We start from the raw sequence: 19197 nt of genomic DNA, 5'->3' as shown, positions 1-19197 counted from the left end.
AGTACTCCACAAGGTAAAAGTAAGGAACAAGAATATCCTTATACTGTTTCAGAATTTGGTAACAAACATTTTTTATGTGTTTTAAATACCCGAACGAATTGATTCCAGAATCAGTCTTGATGATATTATATGGTTTTTGTATGGTACTGGTGGTACTTGAATGGCCAGAGTCAGTACATGTCCATCACCTTTCGATATTTCCGTGGTGCTCGCTCCCATTTCATAGCTGCTCACGGTGTTTTCTGCTGACGTCATATGGTGCTGCTCCACTAGCGCCACCATACGGCGTCAGCTGGCGAATTATCCAGTTAATACCAGAGCCCCTACCTACTGTTAAGACTTAAGTGTGTAGAACTTCTCTACTGACTGCTGATGTGCTGTTTAAAAAGAAAAATGATGTATAGGAGACAATGGAGTGTACCAGGAAATAATTGACTTTTTTATCTTGCTACTAAACAGGTTAGATTTTCACTACCAAAATATGTTTGTGCCCATTTTTAGTAAGGGTTTGAACATCACTTTTCTTGGCTCTTTTTGTTGTTGCTTACCTAGATGCTCACAACCAAATCTCATGTTATCCACCATATCTATCCATTTTTTCTCTATCTATATTTATCCTATTTAAATTCTATAAGCAACGAGCCTTTTTATGCAATGAAAAGTTGTGCATTGAATGGTGTCTCCTCTCAGCAGGTCAGGATGCTGGCCCTGCTGAAGGGCGGACGGGCGGCGGCGACCGCCTCTGCGTCGCCGGTGGCGCGTGCCGCCGCCGGCCGGCTGCAGCCGCCGCTGAGTCAGACGGCCGCCGGCCGCAGCCAGCCGCTGGTCAGCAGCGCGGCGGCCGCCCAGCAGGTGCTGTCGCTGCACCGCCGGCTGCTGGCCATGCTGCGCCAGCAGTCGCGCGCCCTGCTGCGGCTCTCCGTCATCCAGTGCGAGTTCGTCATCATCTACAGAACTCGGCGTACCATGCAGGTCAGTTGCGGCGATCGAAACACGGTATCACCCTCGAGTAAATAGACAAGGAAAGAACTTGACTGGCTTCAACCTGTGCATAAAACGCTTCATATGTGCGTTAGTGCTATGTTCATATGTCGAGTTTGATTCTGTTCCGCTAACAGCTGTAGCGGGTGACGACGTGACGCTGCCGGTAGCTGTTCGAGCTCTACTCGGGTCTGTACAGCCGCGAGGCGCTGCGGGAGATGCTACGCGCGGTACGCCGGCTGCTGGCCGCTCAGGGCCGCCGGCTGCTGCTGAGCGCCGCGCTGGTGGTCGGGACTGAGGCCACGCCGTCCCCACCGCCGGCCGACGGGCAGAAGGCGGAGACGGAGAAGGAGGCGGAGCAGGAACAGGAGACGGGAGGAGCTGACGGTGATACCGAGGATGCGGATCAGCCGCCGCCTCCGGCACGGTGAGAAGGGAAGGGCGGTTGACCCAGTATTGCTCAGCGTTTGAATTGGCCATTTTAGCCTGGATATTTTTGTTATCAATACTAAGCGTTCATTCTGCCTGTCAATGAAAAATGGAAATCCACATGCTTCGTACTACTTTTTTGTGCTACTTAGTGGACATTCACCGTTTTCAGGCACGGTTACGAGGGCGAGTTCGAGCGTTTTGCAAAACTTTGCAAAGAAAGCATCATTTGCCCCGAGTGCGGAAAACGTCAGGTGCTTGACAGACAGGTGAGAACTTATGATCTCTCGGCTAAGGGGTATGTGCTTTTGCTATTTATGTAAAAATCCGTGATATTACTCCAAATGAAACTTATTTTCTGCGATCGTTCGTTGTCCATTTTGCGTTGAAAAGCGTCTTCCTTAATTTTTTTTTGGGGGGGGGGCACTGCATTACTTAAGCATAACATTCTATTCGGGGAGAATTGTAGTTTGGAAACAGACACAAAAATCACCCCAATTACTTTAAAGCACACAATCGCTATGAGCTCTGACCATTGACCTCTGTAAGTACAATACCTACCTAGTAGGTATTATAGAGGTTAATGGCTCTGACCCGTGCCTAACCGCCGCTCGTCCCGCGGAGACAGGTGGAGAAGATCGCCTACTGCGCCTGCGCCAACGGCGGACCGACGGCGGCGGTGAACCGGGGTCCGGACGCCACCTGGGAGCCGTTCATTGAGCGTAATCACGTGGTGGTGTGGCGTCAGCGTCACGGTCAACAAGACCACCTCTACTCGTACAAAGGTGCGGGGAGCGGCCGATGGGTGGTAGGCCGGGCGGATTGGGCAGTGCTGCTACTTGTGGGTGGACATACCCGCCCGGCCTAGAGTGCTTGTTACGGCTGCGTAGTTTTTCACCACAGCCCCATTTTTATTGTTACCGATGCATAACCCCGAACCCGGACTCCGAGCAGAACTCGTTACGTCATGTGTGCATTACTTATATAATATGATGGCGATGGCCTGGTGCGCACATCCCTCGCCGATTTGACACGGCAGTGTGATTGACCGGGTGTGCCTCCCGCTCCGGCAGTGTACGGTACCTATGACGATGTGACGGCCGAGTCGTTCTTCGAGGTGCAGCTGAACACAGAGTACCGCACCCAGTGGGACCCGAGCGTGATGGAGCTGCGCGTGGTCGACCCGAAACCGGGCGACGACGGCGACGTCATCTACTGGCAGGTCAAGTTTCCGGTGAGTGGCGGCCATTGGAACCGGTGGGCGGAACCGAAAAGATGCCGTACTCGTCTAGACACGCTTGCTTGACGGGGATTTTTTGGACACAAGGAATGAAATTATCACGCGAATTCCGTCAGCACGCTTTGCTGTTGTAACCTCGGTGATGTGATCAATCATGTAAGTACTCTGTTGCCTTCTGACAAGCTTTCGGCCCGTCCTCAGACCATGTTCCAGAACCGGGACTACGTGTTCGACCGCTCGTACCACGTGGACCGTCGAGCGCGCCAGATGACCATCGTATCGCGCTGCGCCGCCCGTGACGACTGTCCCGAGCGGCCCGGCGTGGTGCGCGTCAACAACTACTGGTCGGTCATGGTCATACGACCACACACCAACTTCGATCAGGTGAGCCTGCGGACAGGTCTGGGCTTTCGTGGATGAGGGGTCGTTGACGGTCTTTGTGTGGTATGATTTCGACGTGCGGTACCGGTGTATTACATGTTGATTAATTTGTTATCCAGTTTCTGCTCAACTTAGCGACATTGTCTGTTTCAGCCGGGAATGGACTTTGGTCTGACGTACTTTGACGATCCGGGCACGTACCTGCCGCCGGTCATCACCAACTACGTGGCCGCCACGGGTGAGTTCAGAGTTAAACCTATAATTAAATACACCCCGCACTACCACGCACGCCCTACGACCTACCTGCCTACGCACTACGACGGTCCATACGGTCGACTGCCACTGCACACCCCAACTCCGCCACCAATTATCAGTAACCACACTACCCGCTTACCCCGAACCAATGTTGAGTTGCCTCAACTTCCTAAACCACTGATAAGCTGCTTCCAGTGTGTGGTGCCCCTTCCTTTGGCTGGACTGTCCATCCATCTGTATCACCGATAACTATTACTGTTACAATTCCAAGTTAAAGAGTGTATAGATACACCAGGAGGATTTATTTTAGCAACTAGAAAACCAGACAAACCAGATCACTCACCAGAAAACAACGCCCACTGTCAGAGACTCTAGAGCCACCAATCGCCAGCGGAGCAACGGCCGCAGTGCCGGCTCTACCCTTAACCTATATGACAAATGAATCCCGAGAAGATATGCTCGAGGACTACCCCAAAAATACCGCCCTTCAAGCCGACATGATGTCGGGTACAAAGTGAAATGGTTAAGTTGTGCGTTGGGTCCAAATCTGTCACAGAGACCGGCAGATCAAACCGATCCCTTAATTTTGCAGACGCACGTATAAACGAGCCTCCTTACCCCGGTAAACAGCCAGGCAGACCGACTACCGATTTTCAGACACCCGTTTATACATGAATCTGTGGATCTGAGTTTCTGAAACGGCCGGGCAGACCGATCCTTCCACTGCGATCCAGCGACGCACCCGGCCGCGTCCAATGCTGGAGCCCAATTCCCCGCGCACCGCCGCGACCTAACTCGACTACAGCTCGAACCACGTGATTCAACCGGCCAATCCCGAGGCACGCGTGCCCCTGAACGCAGGCTGTGCCGCAGAGCGGCGCGGCGGCTCTGCTCGGCGGCCGGCTGGCGAGCCCAGCGCACACTGGGCCGGGGGCCCGGAAAAGTGCTAGAAATTATTTGTGATTAAGTTGTTGATCTCAGCGACAAGCAAACATGCTAAAAACGAAGTGGGGCTGCTTAACCCTCGCCGGACCTATTGTCGGACCCCCCACCCCCTCGGCCGGCCGAGGGGGAGGGTTGGTACGACCCCTTTTCGCCGTTTCGCCCCTAATGGAGCTAGAGTCTCGCGGAAAAAGCAAGCGTGTGCGCCGTTTCAAGACGGAACGATTGATACCCGATTTTAAGGTCCCATGTCAACCGGTAACCTCTGAGGTGAAGTCAAAAAGCCCAAGGTAGGGTTTGGTTTTTGGTTAATAATTTCGCATAAAATGGCCGCAGAGCAGCGATTTTGGCACCATCGTGTTTGCCTGGCTCAGGCGCGTCGAATGGTATACTTTTTGTTCGGGTGAGGTCAACTTAAGGTGCTGACCTCGAGTCAAGGTCAGGTCAGAGCCCATCAGGCCACGAACTTAGTCGAATGAGGTCGTATTGCATATCATTCGATTCAAGAGGTCTTCCCGAGTCCAGTGGTGGCTTTCCCGAGTCGCTGGCTCAATTTGATCATGAGTTATTAACAAGAAACTCCTATGACCGTAGTGACGTCATAAATGACGTCACGGAAGGTCAAAAATGCAAAAGTAAAGCATCGGATCTTGCAAGGAGTGCATGAAATCACGATTTCGTGTGCTTGAGATAGTTTGAGATCAATCCATGCGCAAAAACAACAGTTTCCTTATCTCCCCATTTACTTTTAATGGTGATGTCACGTGACCTCGAAGAGTAGCAGGCATTAGCAAAAATTGCGAGTAGGGCATGACTTAAAGATGATTACTGGTTTGTATGGCACGGTCATTTTTAGCGGCTCGAAATAACATTTCTCAAAAAGTCTAACTTAAGAGCAAGTTGTTGTTGATTATTACTTACTTGTGTTTGGGGGTTAATAATGACTGAATTTTTTAGTTTGGCCCAAATATTTTGACAGCATTGTGTGCGTTGATCAATTCTGAGCTCAGGGACATATATTTTATTCAGATTATAAGCGTTAGTTTTTCACAACTTCCAGCGCTATAAAGAGCGCCGGGCATTCAGTAGAGCGGCGAGGTGACAATTGCCCCTACATCATGTGGTTTACTGGCGCATATCTCGAAAAGTAGCAGGGAAAAGCAGCAAAGCACCTATATGGAACGAAAGATGAGTAATCAGCGGCTAGTATAAGATGTTTATTTTTAGCTGCTCGAAATAACGTTTTTATAGAAGTCTATTTAAAAATTTAGATATGATTTTTATTTAGGTCTTGCAGCTGCTTGCAAAAAGCTAGCTTATCTTGCAGAAAAGCGATGCAATATGTAAGAATGTTGTTGGTACAGTGAACAACAGTGCCCTGAACTAGTCTGACAGAAAATTGCGTTCAAAACGACAACTGGTCAACTAATAAATATCAACTAAAGATTAGCATTAAAATCGGCAAATGTGGTGGCCACTAGCGAGTCTAAATAGTCTTGTGTTTGGTGACAACTGACCACCTCAATTTCGACCTTAGGGCAAAAATGGCATCGGAATCGTATTCTTCGATCAATTTGGGATTAAATGATACCTATTTTGTTCATATTGCGGACAGTCAGTTTGGGGGAATTTCCAGCGCTTTTTCGGGCTGCCGGCCTACAGTGCAGCGCCGGCACGGGGTACACGATGCACACAATACACATGATAAAAGAAAACACTTCTCAGGCTAAAGTAGCAAAACTTAACAATTACAGACCGTGTCCCCGCAGCGGCAGGAGACTGCCGCCGCGGCACGTGCTATTGTGAGGCTGCCCAACAGGTCGATCCTGTCACTCTGTTGACGACAGCCGCTCGGATCGGGGCCAGCCGGACGTGCGACATTTATGGCTGTTTGCCAGTTTTTTACCCATCGTGCGTCATAACCTCCCTGACAGCGCTCTGACAGAACGCTTATAGTTCACTAGATTTGATGAGGGATTCAATGATCTACTTTGCAGTGATGAGATGTTTGCATTATTTGTTTGGTTACCTGTGACCTTTAGTTGCTGTTTTATCTGATTGAGTGATGTGGGCTTTCCGCTCGCCAGGGCTGCCGAATTTCCTGGAGCGTGTGGCGGACGCCGCGCGGACGGTACACCGTCAGATGGTCTCTGGCCAGGTGACGGTACCCCTGCAGTTCCTAGAGAGACCGCCCTCCGAGGGCCCGGCCGCCAGCGCCGCCGCCCCGCCTCCACAGCAGCAGCGGGCGGCCACCGGCCGGGCCGAGTTCACCTCCTACAGCGCCCGAGCCGACTTTGTACCGGTGGGGGCCGCCTGACAGCGACAGGAACGGGAACAGGCTGAGGGGGCGGGCCGGACCGAGTCGTGAGACAGCGAGAGCCGAGCCTAGCCGGGCCCTGAGAGAGCTGAAACTGAGGTGGGTTGGATCCTGAAGCGGCCTGAGCAGCACGACGGCCCTTCGTGGCCGTAGTGAACCCGCAGAACCCGTGGGTGCGGTGTGACCCGGCGTCTGAGCAACCGACAAGATCTGACTTGTTACCCACACAATACGGATCGATCAGAAAACAAGACCCATTGTACCGTATCAGCATATACCAATGTTATCGAACTCACTATGTGAGATTTGACCATTATCATCGCAGCTCTGAGCTTGGCTTGGATGGTTATCCGTGAGATGTAATCAGAAGGTGTATCATGTATGACCAACGTCTGTTTGTTATGGGGCGATGCATCTGAAGTATGTATCTGCAATCGTAAGCATGTGAAGTATGAATGGCTTTTGATCTTTTCCAGCTGTGACTGGTGTTTCTGAGTAGCTGCGATTGCGTACTAACTCCTGACAGTGTGCGTGAGCGTTTTGTTATCAGTTTAGGAGTTCTCGCTTGGCTGTAGTCAGTCGTATGATGTGGTTTGTCGTGTACGCGTGTCAGGAGTTTTCGAATGTTTCTCCAGTCATCCTACATAGTCGCGTTGTTGCGCAGTCAAGTCAGTGAGTCAAGCGAAGTAAACTGTGAACGCCCTGGCCGTCGGCAGTTCCTACATCAGATAACAAAGCGCTCCTAGCCTGGGAGTGTTTGGACCTCAGACACAAGTCAATGCGACTGTATGGCTAATACCTCCGCGGCTCTCGGCCCGTGGCCTGCCCACATTGTGATACCATTTAGCCAGTCTCAGTTAGCCGCCCCCCACTGACATATTTTTTGCTCAGCGGCGGTAGCGCCGTGAAGACTTCATTCGGAAGAACCGAGTCAGTGCCGTCAGAACGAGTGGGTTGATCAGTCATCCATGTTGCTGGCGTCTAACGTTTGTAACAGACGGAATGCAATGACCGTGTGAGGTCGCGAACCGGCGGCAGCGATGGCTGGTCCATTGACCGTCGCGCCGCCGTTCACGGCCGAGTGTAGGGACTAGAGTGACGTGTGTGTGCGTCCGTATCTGCAGCTGTGAATTGGCCCGGTCGGTGCCCTCATACGTGTGCTACAGACTCACATTACGGCGTAGCGATATGAATTGCAGTCACCAGGAGTGTTCATTTTAAATGTAATCCGGGCCACAGTGCAACTTCTTGCCAGTTATTAGAACGTGGCACGTTTTGGAATATATATTTGAAACGCCAACTTGTTTATAAAAATCGCCCATTTAGGTGTCGGTGGAGCGTAACACGAACGCTGAAACTCCAGCGATGCTGCAAGGGTGTCGCACAAGCTTAGACTGCCAGATTGATTGATCAGATCACAAAACGTAACTGCTTAGACCCAGCTTCACGTATGTACATACATGCCCGCATGCGATGAGCTCCGAGCTATGTACTGAGGTGAATCGTAGCAATCCACATTATTTCGACATTTCGACAAGTGCGCCCGTAGTCGGCGAGTTACGGTGATATTAATCTATACAATATCGATCCGGGACAGTGTCATGCATCAACTACGCAACAGCGTGGTAGCAAAAGCTGTATGATGCCATCCTTCGATACACGACAAGCCAATATTCCGTTTTCCCAAAAGGCGAATAGCACGTATTGCTGGCTTGCTCTGTCATTTATTGTGGTTGACACATAAATACAGCAGATCCGGTCGCCAGTCAAGCCCGACAGATACGTGCTACAACAGTCGACAGACCTCATCTACTGAACGGAATCGTCCCTCGACTACCAATCGCATCACTGAAGCAGACGATTCCGCTGGATGCAACTGGAAGATAGTCATTGTAATAGACAGAATCATGGAAACTGACGGGGTTCGACATGCCAGCCACCGAAATGGCGCAGAAGGCATCAGGAGCTAGAACGGCGTGCAAATATGCTCGTAAAGCCTGCTTATAAAACAAGCAGGGTCCGTGTCTACAGTTCCCTCGCGTTCAGACTCAAATACCTACAATGCATCACAGTCGTAACTGAACTGTCCTGAAGTATTATGCACGGGAATCAGCCGTGAAACTCATGGTTACGTTATTTGCAGAAGTGTGATTGTGAAATATGCAAACATCCAGTACCCTACAAGGTGTCAGAAGAGACATCAAAATCAACCCTTAGAACAAACACAACAATGGTCAGAATCTCGCAATTCTGGTGCCACAGCCATCATCAGATTTCAATACATTAGGATAGATAAGTACAGACTGGGTGAAAAGTTACCAAACCATTTCCCCTCGGGAACGAGACAAAACAATGACGAACTTTTCACTATTCATAAGTTAAGCACACTAAAGAAAACACCACAATCCACACCGGCAGTTTCAAGCAAAGCAGAATGGTGCTAGGGGCCAGTCAGGCGGCCAGGTCTGGATCTGGGACCAACTGACCGACCGAGCACCGCGTCCCATAAATAGTTACCCACCGCGCCGGCGATGAGATTAATTGACTAGTCGCCGGGCGATCTCCTTCTGGAATTGGGCGCCGTCGTTCAGCGTCGCCTGCTTGTTGATTTGCTGGTGGCGCCGCTGGCTGACGACTTCCTCCACGATCTCTCCCCGTCCGCGGATCAGCCTGCCAAAATGTATCAGAGCGTGATTGGTCACCGATCAGAGACAGCCCGCACATTAGCTTACTTATAACACATACACCACGGCTGGAAGAATTAAAAATGTATGAAAATACTCAATAAGGTCGTTAAGAGGTGCCAGGTCACGTTTATCTTGTCATGCATGATTAACCAGTAAGCTTGAATTGAAATTATAACGCACTGGTTAAGCATTAGATGGCAATCAGAAACCGACTTAAAGCCGAAACGGGTAAAAATAAGCCCGTCAAACAGTTAACAATAAAATTGGACAGAAACACAGTAAACTGGCACCGAGATGCAAACGTTCCTCATTGGCCTGCGGCGGCGTGAGTGGCCGGCCGGCCGAGCGGCGAGCACCCACCGGCTGCGGCCCGTCTCCGGGTCGACGACGCGGCGCAGCTCGTTCCGCTGCTTGTCCCACTCCTCCTTGGTCATGGGCTTCATGGCCTGGCCGACGCCGGCGTCCGGCAGCGGCGGCCCGATCTCGGCCTCCCCGTCGGACCGGGCGCCCGCCGCGGCCGACTGGGCCGCCCGAGCCTCCCGCTTCAGCTGCTTCTTCAGCTTCTTCTTCGCCTTCTTCCGACGCTTCTTCTCCTTCTTTGCACGCTTCTTTTCCGCCTTCCGTCTCCGCTCTTCCTCGCTAGTACTGCTGCTGCTACTGCTGCTGCTACTGCTACTTCTGCTACTGCTGCTACTGCTGCTGCGCTCTCGCCGTTTCCGTTTGATCGGCGGGAGGGATAACTTTTTGATGGCGGGGCGGCGCTCCGACGAGCTGCTACTGCTGCTGCTGCTGCGCCCGCTCTTCCGCCGTTTGCATTTGGTCTTATGCGGTGGCCTGCCCTGGGAGCGGCTGCTGCTGCCCGATCGAGCCCGCCCGCGGCGATCGTCCGAGTCCGACTCCGAGCATGCCTTGGAGGCCTTCTTCTTCACTGAGCCCATGGTTTACTGCTGAAAAACAGAAACATTGAGAAAGAAGGGTGAGATAATGTTATCAACAAATGTAAGATGTAATTGCAAGTTCGCTTAGTGTGTCAAAGTCATCATGTCAAATCCCATTTAGCATCCATGTTTACCAATATAAGTTGGGGATATTTCTATTAATAACAAATATTTATAAAAAAGAGAGCTCTGCTAAATTAACATGTGTTTGCATAGGCATTGTTACATGTTGGCAAGTATATGCTCCTCCTGTAGCTAAGGTGGTGAAACATGAAGGACTTTCTGTAGTTGATGGAGCCAGAAACAAACAAAGCCACTTCAGGTTGGAGCCTAAAAGTACTGAGTGAGGGTGTTTTGAACAGTGTTATCCACTGATACGCACCTTTTACTGCAGGTTTACAATCTCCCCAGCCACCAGTCACAAAAAAGAGTGGACATTAAGTTCTTGTGAAATGTGAAGTGAATCTAAAAAAAAATATCACCAATATCACCCAGAACTCTGAACTCTGAGCTCATCAACATTCATTTCAAGTATGTGGTAAACATCAAATGATATGTTTCTTTTATTACAAAATAAATAGGGCTCACGCCTGATAAATGAAGTGTACTGACCGCTGGATACTTTCAATTTAATAGAAGCCATAAGTTCACATTCACCCATATTGTAAATGCATATCTATTCAGTGTTTCACAAGCCTTCAAAGCAGAAAATTTACTGGAGCAATTAGGGTTCGATCATACCTGCTTCACTAAATCACTTAATTTGTGACAAATGAAAAACAGGGTCCCCAACTGAATTTGAATTGGAAAGGTTGGCGAATGATCACCAAACAAAAATATCAACGATACATTTTGTCTGAACTAGTGTTTGCCATATTAATGTCAGCAAATCATGAAAAATACTATCTATTTACTTTTTACACTTCAAAGGCATTCAGTAAATTGTAACTGTGGTTATTCTGCATGAATTTAAGTAAGCCGAGTCATGAAGAGACACACAAATCACAACTAATGCTGGTGCAATTAAGCCTCAGAACTGATATCGAAGGCACATAACTTTCCGAATATAATCACTTGCATTCAAAAATGTCAATAAATTTAGGCTGATTGCCGAGAAAAATTCAAAACACGCATAAAATAAGTTTTCACCCTGCCTACTCAATTTACCGCGCCGCCGGAAATCAAGCGCCACGAAAGCAGCGCGAAGCTGAAGCTTCCATATGTAAACAAGGCACCATACGAAGGGAAAATAAAGGATTTCGGGTCCGTAGTAAAGGAATCTTGTCGGGTCCTTCGTTCGAAAGTAATCCTGCTCCGTTTGCGGTCATAGCAATAATGCAATGTGCGCAATGACTCCGTCCCTAGTCTTGTCGATTCCGGCTTAACAGGGATAAATAATACCGAAACATTTATAATCCAACCAAAACCAGTCAATTCATTACAAAGGAGACGATGGAGCCCATTTATTTATTCATCAATCCTCAACCATAGGTATTCACTCGACGCTTGACATCATCGGCATCAGCTCGCCACGCTAGTTTATACGAGCCTAAACACGGCGCCCAACACTTCCGAATGGAGAGCAATATAACGCTACTACGAGCCGCGAGAGGTTCTCTGAGAAAGTCATCGCTAGTACCTAAGGAGATGACGATGCATAAAAAATTACGTCAGATAGCCGATGAATCCGGTCATGGGACAGCTGGATGGTAGTGAATTGTCGCAAGATACGAGATATTAAAGGGACCCTCCCACCTTAACATTAGATTTGAGTTGAGATAGCCAAAATGGGGTCCCTGGCTCACAATTACCGGTTTCGGCACTCACAACATCGAGAAATGCCTTAAATCGGAAATATTGAATTTCAAAATTGCAGCATTTTGATTCAGAGGGGCTAATGCATAGGAATACCCCTCTGAATGTGTGACGTCAGCGCAGATATCTAACGATTTTTAAATGTTTGACTAAAACGTTTTGTAGCACGCGGTGGTATATGCCGTTTTGCGCGCAACAAGTGCCGCACTTTCAGCTGCCAAACTATTGCTTCCAAATAAAGTCGCTAGGAACAGCGGAGATCCCAAAAAGGAAACAAAAGTAAATGTCTAATATCTGGAAAACCGGTGAATATATTTCGGTGAAATTTGGTAGATATTCGTTTTCGCTCTTTCTGAACCGAGCGACATCACTTTCATGCCAATTCATAAACTTTTTTGAAGGTGGGAGGGTCCCTTTAATCAACGAATGAAAAAAAACATACTTGTGCCAGCTTAGCTGAACGGACAAGAGAAATGAGCAGGCATCTAGCCAATTCCCACTCAGCATTTACTGAATATACTACATTGAAACAAATGCACAGTAGACCTTAGTTTACCACCAGACAGTGTTCACTTCAAAATGCGTGGCGGTTGGTTAATTACGAGGGGGTATCGAAAAGTTCTGATCATCACATAGAAGATATAGACCGATTTTGATGATTTTTGGTTGGTATTATATTTGGTTCTTAAGAACAATGTTCCCGCAAAGAGAATCCTGAGAAGTGGTTTTATCTTATGTAGGAGAGACTTAGAAGTAAAAAAGATGAGTATTGGGCCCATTGAGGACCGAACCGTCATCCAACTAATGCATTTGAAACGGTATCACACTGAGAAAATACATCAAGAAAGTGAAATTAGTTAATAGCTGGGGAAGCCCATCTAATGTACTTACCGAAAATGAAGAAATAATTTTCAACTTGGTTGCATTACCCTTGCAGGGGAGTCAAGAAGTGAGTGACTACCAGTGACTGACAAGGTGGTGACTGTGAAGGAAGTGGAGGACCTCATCCTTACAGATCGTCGTGTGACCTTTCAGATGATTGTGCAACAGAAAGGTCTCAATGCTGGCAGCGCCTGAAAATATTATCGGCGAAGAACGACAGACGATAAAGGAGTCAGCCCGCTTAGAAGTTCGTGTATCTACTTTGTTCAAGAGAAAAATGCGTCTTGGCCTTTCGAAATGAAAACTAGGTTTTTTTAGGAAATTGAAGACATCTTCGATCATTTAATGACTTGTAACGAATGCTGGGTCTATGTGTATGATCCAGAGACAAAAAGATGATCAAGAAGTTTAAGCACGGCACATCTGTTCTTCATAAAAGGCGAAGATGCAGAAGCCGATATGGAAAGTCAATGCTATCAGTGTTCTGGATCTGGCGTAGGATAGTCATTACCGACTGTCTTGATGATGGTCGGATAATGATAAGCAAGCACTACTGCACACTTTTGAAGAAGTTGCGAGATGGCCTCAAGCAGAATCGCCGCAAAAAAGCCCAAGAAAGATGTTTTATCCGCACCGACAGCGCCCCCGCCCATTCGTCCTGAGCTGCGATTTAAGAATCAACATGATGTGGACATTAAATCCTACCGCATCTAAGAAATTCACCTGACTGGGTATTAACTGACTCTTGATTGTTACAGGAGATGAAGAATCCACAGTATGGCCGGTGATTAAAGGCCAGAAATGACGTCATTGATGAGGTGGAGCAGTGATTTACGGGACAAGGCGAAGGTCCTACAATGACCGCCTGAGGCATCTCAAGAAACGATGCAATAAGTTTGCGGTCGTGTGTGGTGACTTGTAAAGGAGTAATGAACATCATGTAAAAAAATCAAATTTCTATCACATCTAATTCATGGTGATGATCAGAACTTTTCGATACCCCCTCGTACAAGGTCCATGCCGACATGTCCTGACCTTCAGTTGAAATACGACTGAGACTGCCGTCTGCCGACCAGGCTGTACACACGAGTGAAGGAAACGCGAAAAATGGGTTCCTTATCCGGAACACCGTCCGCACGGCTCCACTCACAGAGCTTTGCACCATGGAACTGCCCAAAGTGGACCGGATCAGCTAGTCAGGTCAGCTCAGTCACCGACTACGGGACCTAGTCCGAGCCGTGACACGGTTATCTCCAGCTGTCTATTTGTACGGGTGCGTCTGTATGTTGGCCTTGATGTTAGTTTTGATGGAGCTCGGAGCTTTGTTCACTTGCGGCACTGAAACGCAACGGACACTCGTCAGTGATTCGATGCATTATCACGTAGAGACGTTGAGCGGTCAGCGAATCGCACGTTCTGAGTTGTTGATATTCGACGGTTTAAGCCTAAGGTGTATATACCATTGATCGATAATTAATCACTCTTCAGCCAATTACACATTGCAAAGCATGCGGCGATATGAGCCGATGTACCGAAACGCATGGGCAAAATTTGCGCTAGCCCTTCACTGTAAAAAAGCAATAGACGATACATAAAACACACGACACACAGACCGCAGCAGAAAAACGCCAAAAACATGACCACCTAAAACTGCCGATCCCGCACACAACAAAGTACTAGCTACGTAACACGTTTGTCATTTGGGGAGGGGTCTGGCCAAGAGTCTGGCAACCACTTACTCTGAACAGGAGCTGGCGCGGGCATAGGGGCTGGAGCCTGCCGGGCGGACGGGCCGCTCTTCAGACCCTTTCCTATTGGCAGAGTAGAAACCACGCGGTTATAGCTTACAAGCCAGTGATGCCGGGCAACGGCGCGGAAATGAGCACTAGCAGTGTCTTGGACATGAATTGATTTGAATACCTCAAACTAGCCACTGAACACTGGACAGCATGATGGTTTAGGTCGGTGAATGAAGCAGCTTTAAGGGGAAAAAACGATAAGAGGCGTCAGAGTGCAGCAACAACATTCGGAGACCAAACGACGGGACGGTCAGGGTCGGTCGACAGAGGACACCAGGTCCAGTGGCTGTTAACGGTCCCTGTATGAGGACAGAGGGCAGCACGGGGTGCGGCGAGCCCTTCATTTGCGGGCAGTCAGCAGCTGGTAGTATGACGGCACCATACCCGGAGCGAGCCCGCCCACTGACCGGTGCCGATGGCGGCGATCAACTGCTGCGTGTCTGCCACCGAGGAGGTCTGGCTCAGCTGCGCGCGTGCCGACTCGCTCTCCCAGTCCTCGCGGGACTGCTGGATCGTGTCCAACAGGTTGTTCACTACCTTGTTCATCGCCGTCACTTGTTTCTGCCAAACACCAGCAAGATATTACGTGCATCTTACGAGATGTGGACATATCGATAGCATTTCGAAACATGTCCTCACACAGCTACTATGTATTTCACGAAGAAGCATTAAACACGTCTCCATTTCACAAACTATTCCCAGCACTGACCCCTCCCCCCCCCCTTCACTCCCTCCCCATCCCCGACAAACAACGTAACACCGGCATTACTCTGGCACTCCGGCAGTAAGACCGATCACATACTGAGACAGGGTGCCGGAAGCCTAAGGTGAACGAACTCGGAACTGGCGAGCTCACCTGGGCGGCGTCGGCGCTGATCGAGGCGGCCTTGCTCTCGACCATCTGGAGCCGCTCCTCGACCATGGGGTCATGCTTGGTGCGCAGGTAGTGCGGCACCAGGTCGTGCGCGAAGGCCGGCACGCGGCCCTCGGTGAGCCGCACCAGCTGCTCGTCACGCTCGGGCGACAGCAGCAGCGGCAGCGTCACGCGGTTCCGCAGCAGCGGCGTCTTCTCGTTCTTCAGCACGCGCAGCAGGTTGTTCAGCTGGTGATGAGTGAGGGTTGTGAGCTGAGTGTGTAGTTGTTAGATAGTGACTAATTAAAGAAAACTGAATGCACTCAACTATTCTGGCATAGGAACTCTTCATGCTAATAATCATCCATATTTAGGGGCATTCTAGTCAGACACTTGTTTTTGGCATGAGTATTGAAGAATAAAACAAATACCCCCTATATTGATCCTTTGGTTGATAAATTATGTAACATATTTGTTTTGGAATGTCATGCAATCCAGTTGTTTTCCATCAAGGTGCAATCACATTGGCTCAGCACATTTACTTCTCTATACATTGACAATGACACATGTTACCTTGCACAAGTCATCAGTTGGTTAGAGCCAGCTACCTAGCCTGCAAGCCTGCACGTTGACTAGTGATGACTGCTCACCTGACCAGAAAGTAGTGCAAAGCTGTCCAGCAGAGATGGCCAGCTCATGTGCTCATGACCTGCCTCCAGTTTCTGCAGTGTTTGCCCAATGGACTGCTTCAGATCGTTGAGCCGCTGTGAGAAGGCATCCAGAGCAGCATCCAGTGCCTTCTCTTCCCTCTGTCCACCACAATCAGTATCATAATCACATAATCACAAGGCATGAGTTTCTGGATACAAAGATTCATTTGCATATGCATCTGCATTGTGAGTAGTGTGAATGTGCTAAAAAATAACTTTAGCAACTACAGGTATGAGCTGTTACAAACTTATTTGAAAACCTGGTGGTCCAGTAAAAAGAACTGAACCCTCTTAAAATAGAACACAAAAAAAAACTACTGAATATTTTTATGTATTGTGGTATTGCCCGACTGGAAAAAAATGCACGCTTTCGTCGAGAACTCGAGCGTAGTTGGGCGTTTGCGCCGAAAATTTTCGGCGTACTTCGGCGTAAATCGACGGCTTGCGCCGAAATTTTCGGCGTACTTCGGCGTAAATCGCGAAAAAAACCGTCAGGGGGGTGGCACCAACCCCCCCTCGGCTGGCGAGGATTAAATGTCTTCGGGAGTTAAACATCTTAAATATCACTTATCTTGTCTCGTGTTCGTCTCAGGGTATTTAAGTCATGTTCAGTGAACCTGATTGTGACTCTCCCACGGCGGGAACAGTTCACCGATCGAGAGTGAGGTTATGGATTGTCGGATTCCCTAGTTCAGATAACGTATGCTATCGTGTGCGTATTGACCGTTGTGATTTCTGTATTTTCGGCGTGTGGTTTGCGAGCGGACGCTGGCAATCGGTCCCGCGTGGCCTGGTATCTGCCCGATCCCATCGGCCGTGCTTGCACCACGCCTGTTGAAGGCCCCGTCAGGCGTCAGTCACCGGCTGGGCACTACTGCTGATCAGAGCCGGGCAACAAAATAAAGGTTACGTTATGGAACATGCCAGTGAGTTTGTGAGTCAGGAGATTTTGTGATAGCGAACGCTGGTGCTCGGTCCCGCATGGCCTGCTGATGTCTATTGTCTGCCCGATCCCGTCGACCGTGCCAACAACCGTCTGTACTTGTACAGTAGCCACTGGAAGACAGCCACACACACACGCCAGCCCCCCTCGACGAAAAGTGCGTGGCTACAGCCTGCAACCATCAGTAAGCCTTGAAAATTTTCGGCGCATGAAGCATGGCTTGGTAAAATAATTTCGGCGCATAAACCCTTGCGTCGAAATTTCGGCGCATCACCTCCGCCGAGAACTTCAGCGTAGTGGAGGCATTTTTTCCAGTCGGGTGGTATTGCAATGTAGCGTCTACAAAAAAGTTCAGAATTCTGAACTTTTTTTTAGATAATGTGATAATGTGTGAGCAATATTGAATGACATTCAATAATGTGATTTACGCAGTGTGGCTCAGCGCATCTATTTGCACTAGACAAACATTATTTAGCATCACCAAGGGCATTACATTGACATTCTTGCGTAATCTCAATATCACACAGAAAATCGTGTAGTGGAGCCTGGGAATAATGGGTCAAATGAGGTCGTCTTATCTATTTTATCCATCAAATACATCCCACTTAATTACATATTTGCAAATAGGGCACCTTTTTACCTTCAAGTAAACTTGTATTGAAAAATAAAAAAGATATAAATCTTCCTCATACTCATGCAACCATTTGTTTAAAACCCACCTGCATACTCATTTTCTTAAGCTTGGATTGGTTTGTTAACAGCTGCCAATGCTCCTATTTTGATTTGCTTGGAAAATAACAGAAATTAGCATATCATTCCAACGCAGCCGTCATGCATCTACCAACTCAACAACAAGCAAATTTCATCATGAGCCTTTCCCGTTCAATTTTAAGAATTAGCCCAGGCTAGCTGCTTGTCTTTATCTTATACAGGATTTTCATTGGCTCTTTGTAGTCGTTGCTATAACAACACAGAAGTAAGCAGTAACAGCAAAAAATATCGAACAGTAAGCTCGGTCATCGTTTGTGAAACTCTTGCGTATTTTATGTCTACGTCTGATTAAAATGCTGTTAGTAATTTAAAATTTGCCTGTCTATCATCTTGATGAAAAATATGTATTCTTTTGGAAGGTAGCTTAGGATGTGAAACATACTGTTACAAACGAAGCTCACGGTACTATAACTTCATAGAACGAAATAAATATAACAAAATCTGCTCACACCAGCTAAACAAGAATGCGAAGACTAGCTTGACCTGCCTACACCAGAGCTGCGGCACAGTCTAATATCAGGCGTACTCAACTAATGCCATCTATGAACAAGAATACAATACTTGGTGCTCGCGCTTCGGTAGTCGGCGACTCGGCCTCGGTTCTCGTCACAGACGCGTTACAGTTGATGCAACTTCAAGCGATGCAACAATGCACGTAGTGGTAAGGTAAGAATGACGTCGACTCGACGTGGTTTGACCTCTTCTGAACTACGGCTATTATGGGGCCGGGGGACCGGGGATGTGATGCCGAGCCAGTTTCGGCTAATGACATATTCCCGTTTATAGCTAAATTGGTACCATGACATCACATGACATAAGAAAGGAAGAGAAAAATGGCAAACATTCAAGATGAACAGCACCTATTATCTATAATTACGCTCGCCAATGCTTGAGCGTCTAATCATAGTCTTAGTTCGCCGGACATTGGACTGGCAACGGCTTATCGATATCGGATCGGGTGACCGGCATATTCCATTTGCCCACCATGAGGACTGACGTTCCGGTTCGGGGCCTCATCGGAGCAATCTCAAGCCGAAACTTTTGGCACTGGTCAACGAATGTTACCTCTGCGTGTGCCTGCGAAGTCTGAATTGTTCTACCTGTTATTGACGTGAAGAAGTTGCATCGACTGTCGGATTCGCGTTGCAGAATCGAATGTGTGGTTTTCGTATTTGTTAAACGTAACTTCAAGAAGTGGATAGTCAACGAAGGGTGAATATTATTTAAGCCCCGACAGTAATCGATTTTTCCATA

General features: G+C 48.5%; 3 protein-coding genes across 10 annotated transcripts; 1 reads left to right on the top strand and 2 right to left on the bottom strand.

The window, feature by feature from the left end:
• Positions 1-380: 380 nt before the first annotated feature.
• Positions 381-7845, top strand: LOC122363797 (stAR-related lipid transfer protein 7, mitochondrial-like). 2 transcript variants are annotated; one of them, XM_043333449.1, is made up of 9 exons: positions 381-459; positions 694-972; positions 1152-1408; positions 1583-1679; positions 2039-2195; positions 2484-2644; positions 2852-3034; positions 3185-3269; positions 6316-7845. In XM_043333449.1, exons 2-9 carry the CDS (start codon positions 700-702, stop codon positions 6543-6545), a joined length of 1443 nt encoding a protein of 480 aa, XP_043189384.1. In that variant the 5' UTR covers positions 381-459; positions 694-699; the 3' UTR covers positions 6546-7845. The 2 variants fall into 2 exon arrangements, with proteins under 2 accessions (XP_043189384.1, XP_043189385.1); XM_043333450.1 differs by having other exon boundaries at positions 431-459; positions 691-972.
• Positions 7846-8242: 397 nt separating this feature from the next.
• On the bottom strand, positions 8243-11371 carry LOC122363798 (ADP-ribosylation factor-like protein 6-interacting protein 4). Of its 7 annotated transcripts, none has more exons than XM_043333456.1 (4): positions 11338-11371; positions 10553-10635; positions 9593-10179; positions 8243-9215 (listed from the first exon to the last, which is right to left on the bottom strand). In XM_043333456.1, the coding sequence occupies exons 3-4, from the start codon at positions 10168-10170 to the stop codon at positions 9083-9085; spliced, it is 711 nt and encodes a 236-aa protein (XP_043189391.1). In that variant the 5' UTR covers positions 10171-10179; positions 10553-10635; positions 11338-11371; the 3' UTR covers positions 8243-9082. The 7 variants fall into 7 exon arrangements, with proteins under 7 accessions (XP_043189391.1, XP_043189387.1, XP_043189393.1 ...); XM_043333452.1 differs by having other exon boundaries at positions 11329-11356; XM_043333458.1 differs by having other exon boundaries at positions 9593-10176; positions 11329-11351.
• Positions 11372-11620: 249 nt separating this feature from the next.
• LOC122363795 (mediator of RNA polymerase II transcription subunit 8-like) lies at positions 11621-18076 on the bottom strand. The gene is made up of 7 exons (XM_043333448.1): positions 17892-18076; positions 16170-16328; positions 15523-15768; positions 15074-15227; positions 14607-14678; positions 13872-14205; positions 11621-12587 (listed from the first exon to the last, which is right to left on the bottom strand). The coding sequence occupies exons 1-6, from the start codon at positions 17901-17903 to the stop codon at positions 14129-14131; spliced, it is 720 nt and encodes a 239-aa protein (XP_043189383.1). The 5' UTR covers positions 17904-18076; the 3' UTR covers positions 11621-12587; positions 13872-14128.
• Positions 18077-19197: the final 1121 nt, after the last annotated feature.

Source organism: Amphibalanus amphitrite, unplaced genomic scaffold, assembly GCF_019059575.1.
Source record: "Amphibalanus amphitrite isolate SeventyFive unplaced genomic scaffold, NRLGWU_Aamphi_draft 000640F_arrow, whole genome shotgun sequence".
Taxonomy (NCBI): domain Eukaryota; kingdom Metazoa; phylum Arthropoda; class Thecostraca; order Balanomorpha; family Balanidae; genus Amphibalanus; species Amphibalanus amphitrite.
The sequence above is the reverse complement of the archived record's forward strand: the minus strand, read 5'-3'. Positions and strand labels throughout refer to the sequence as shown.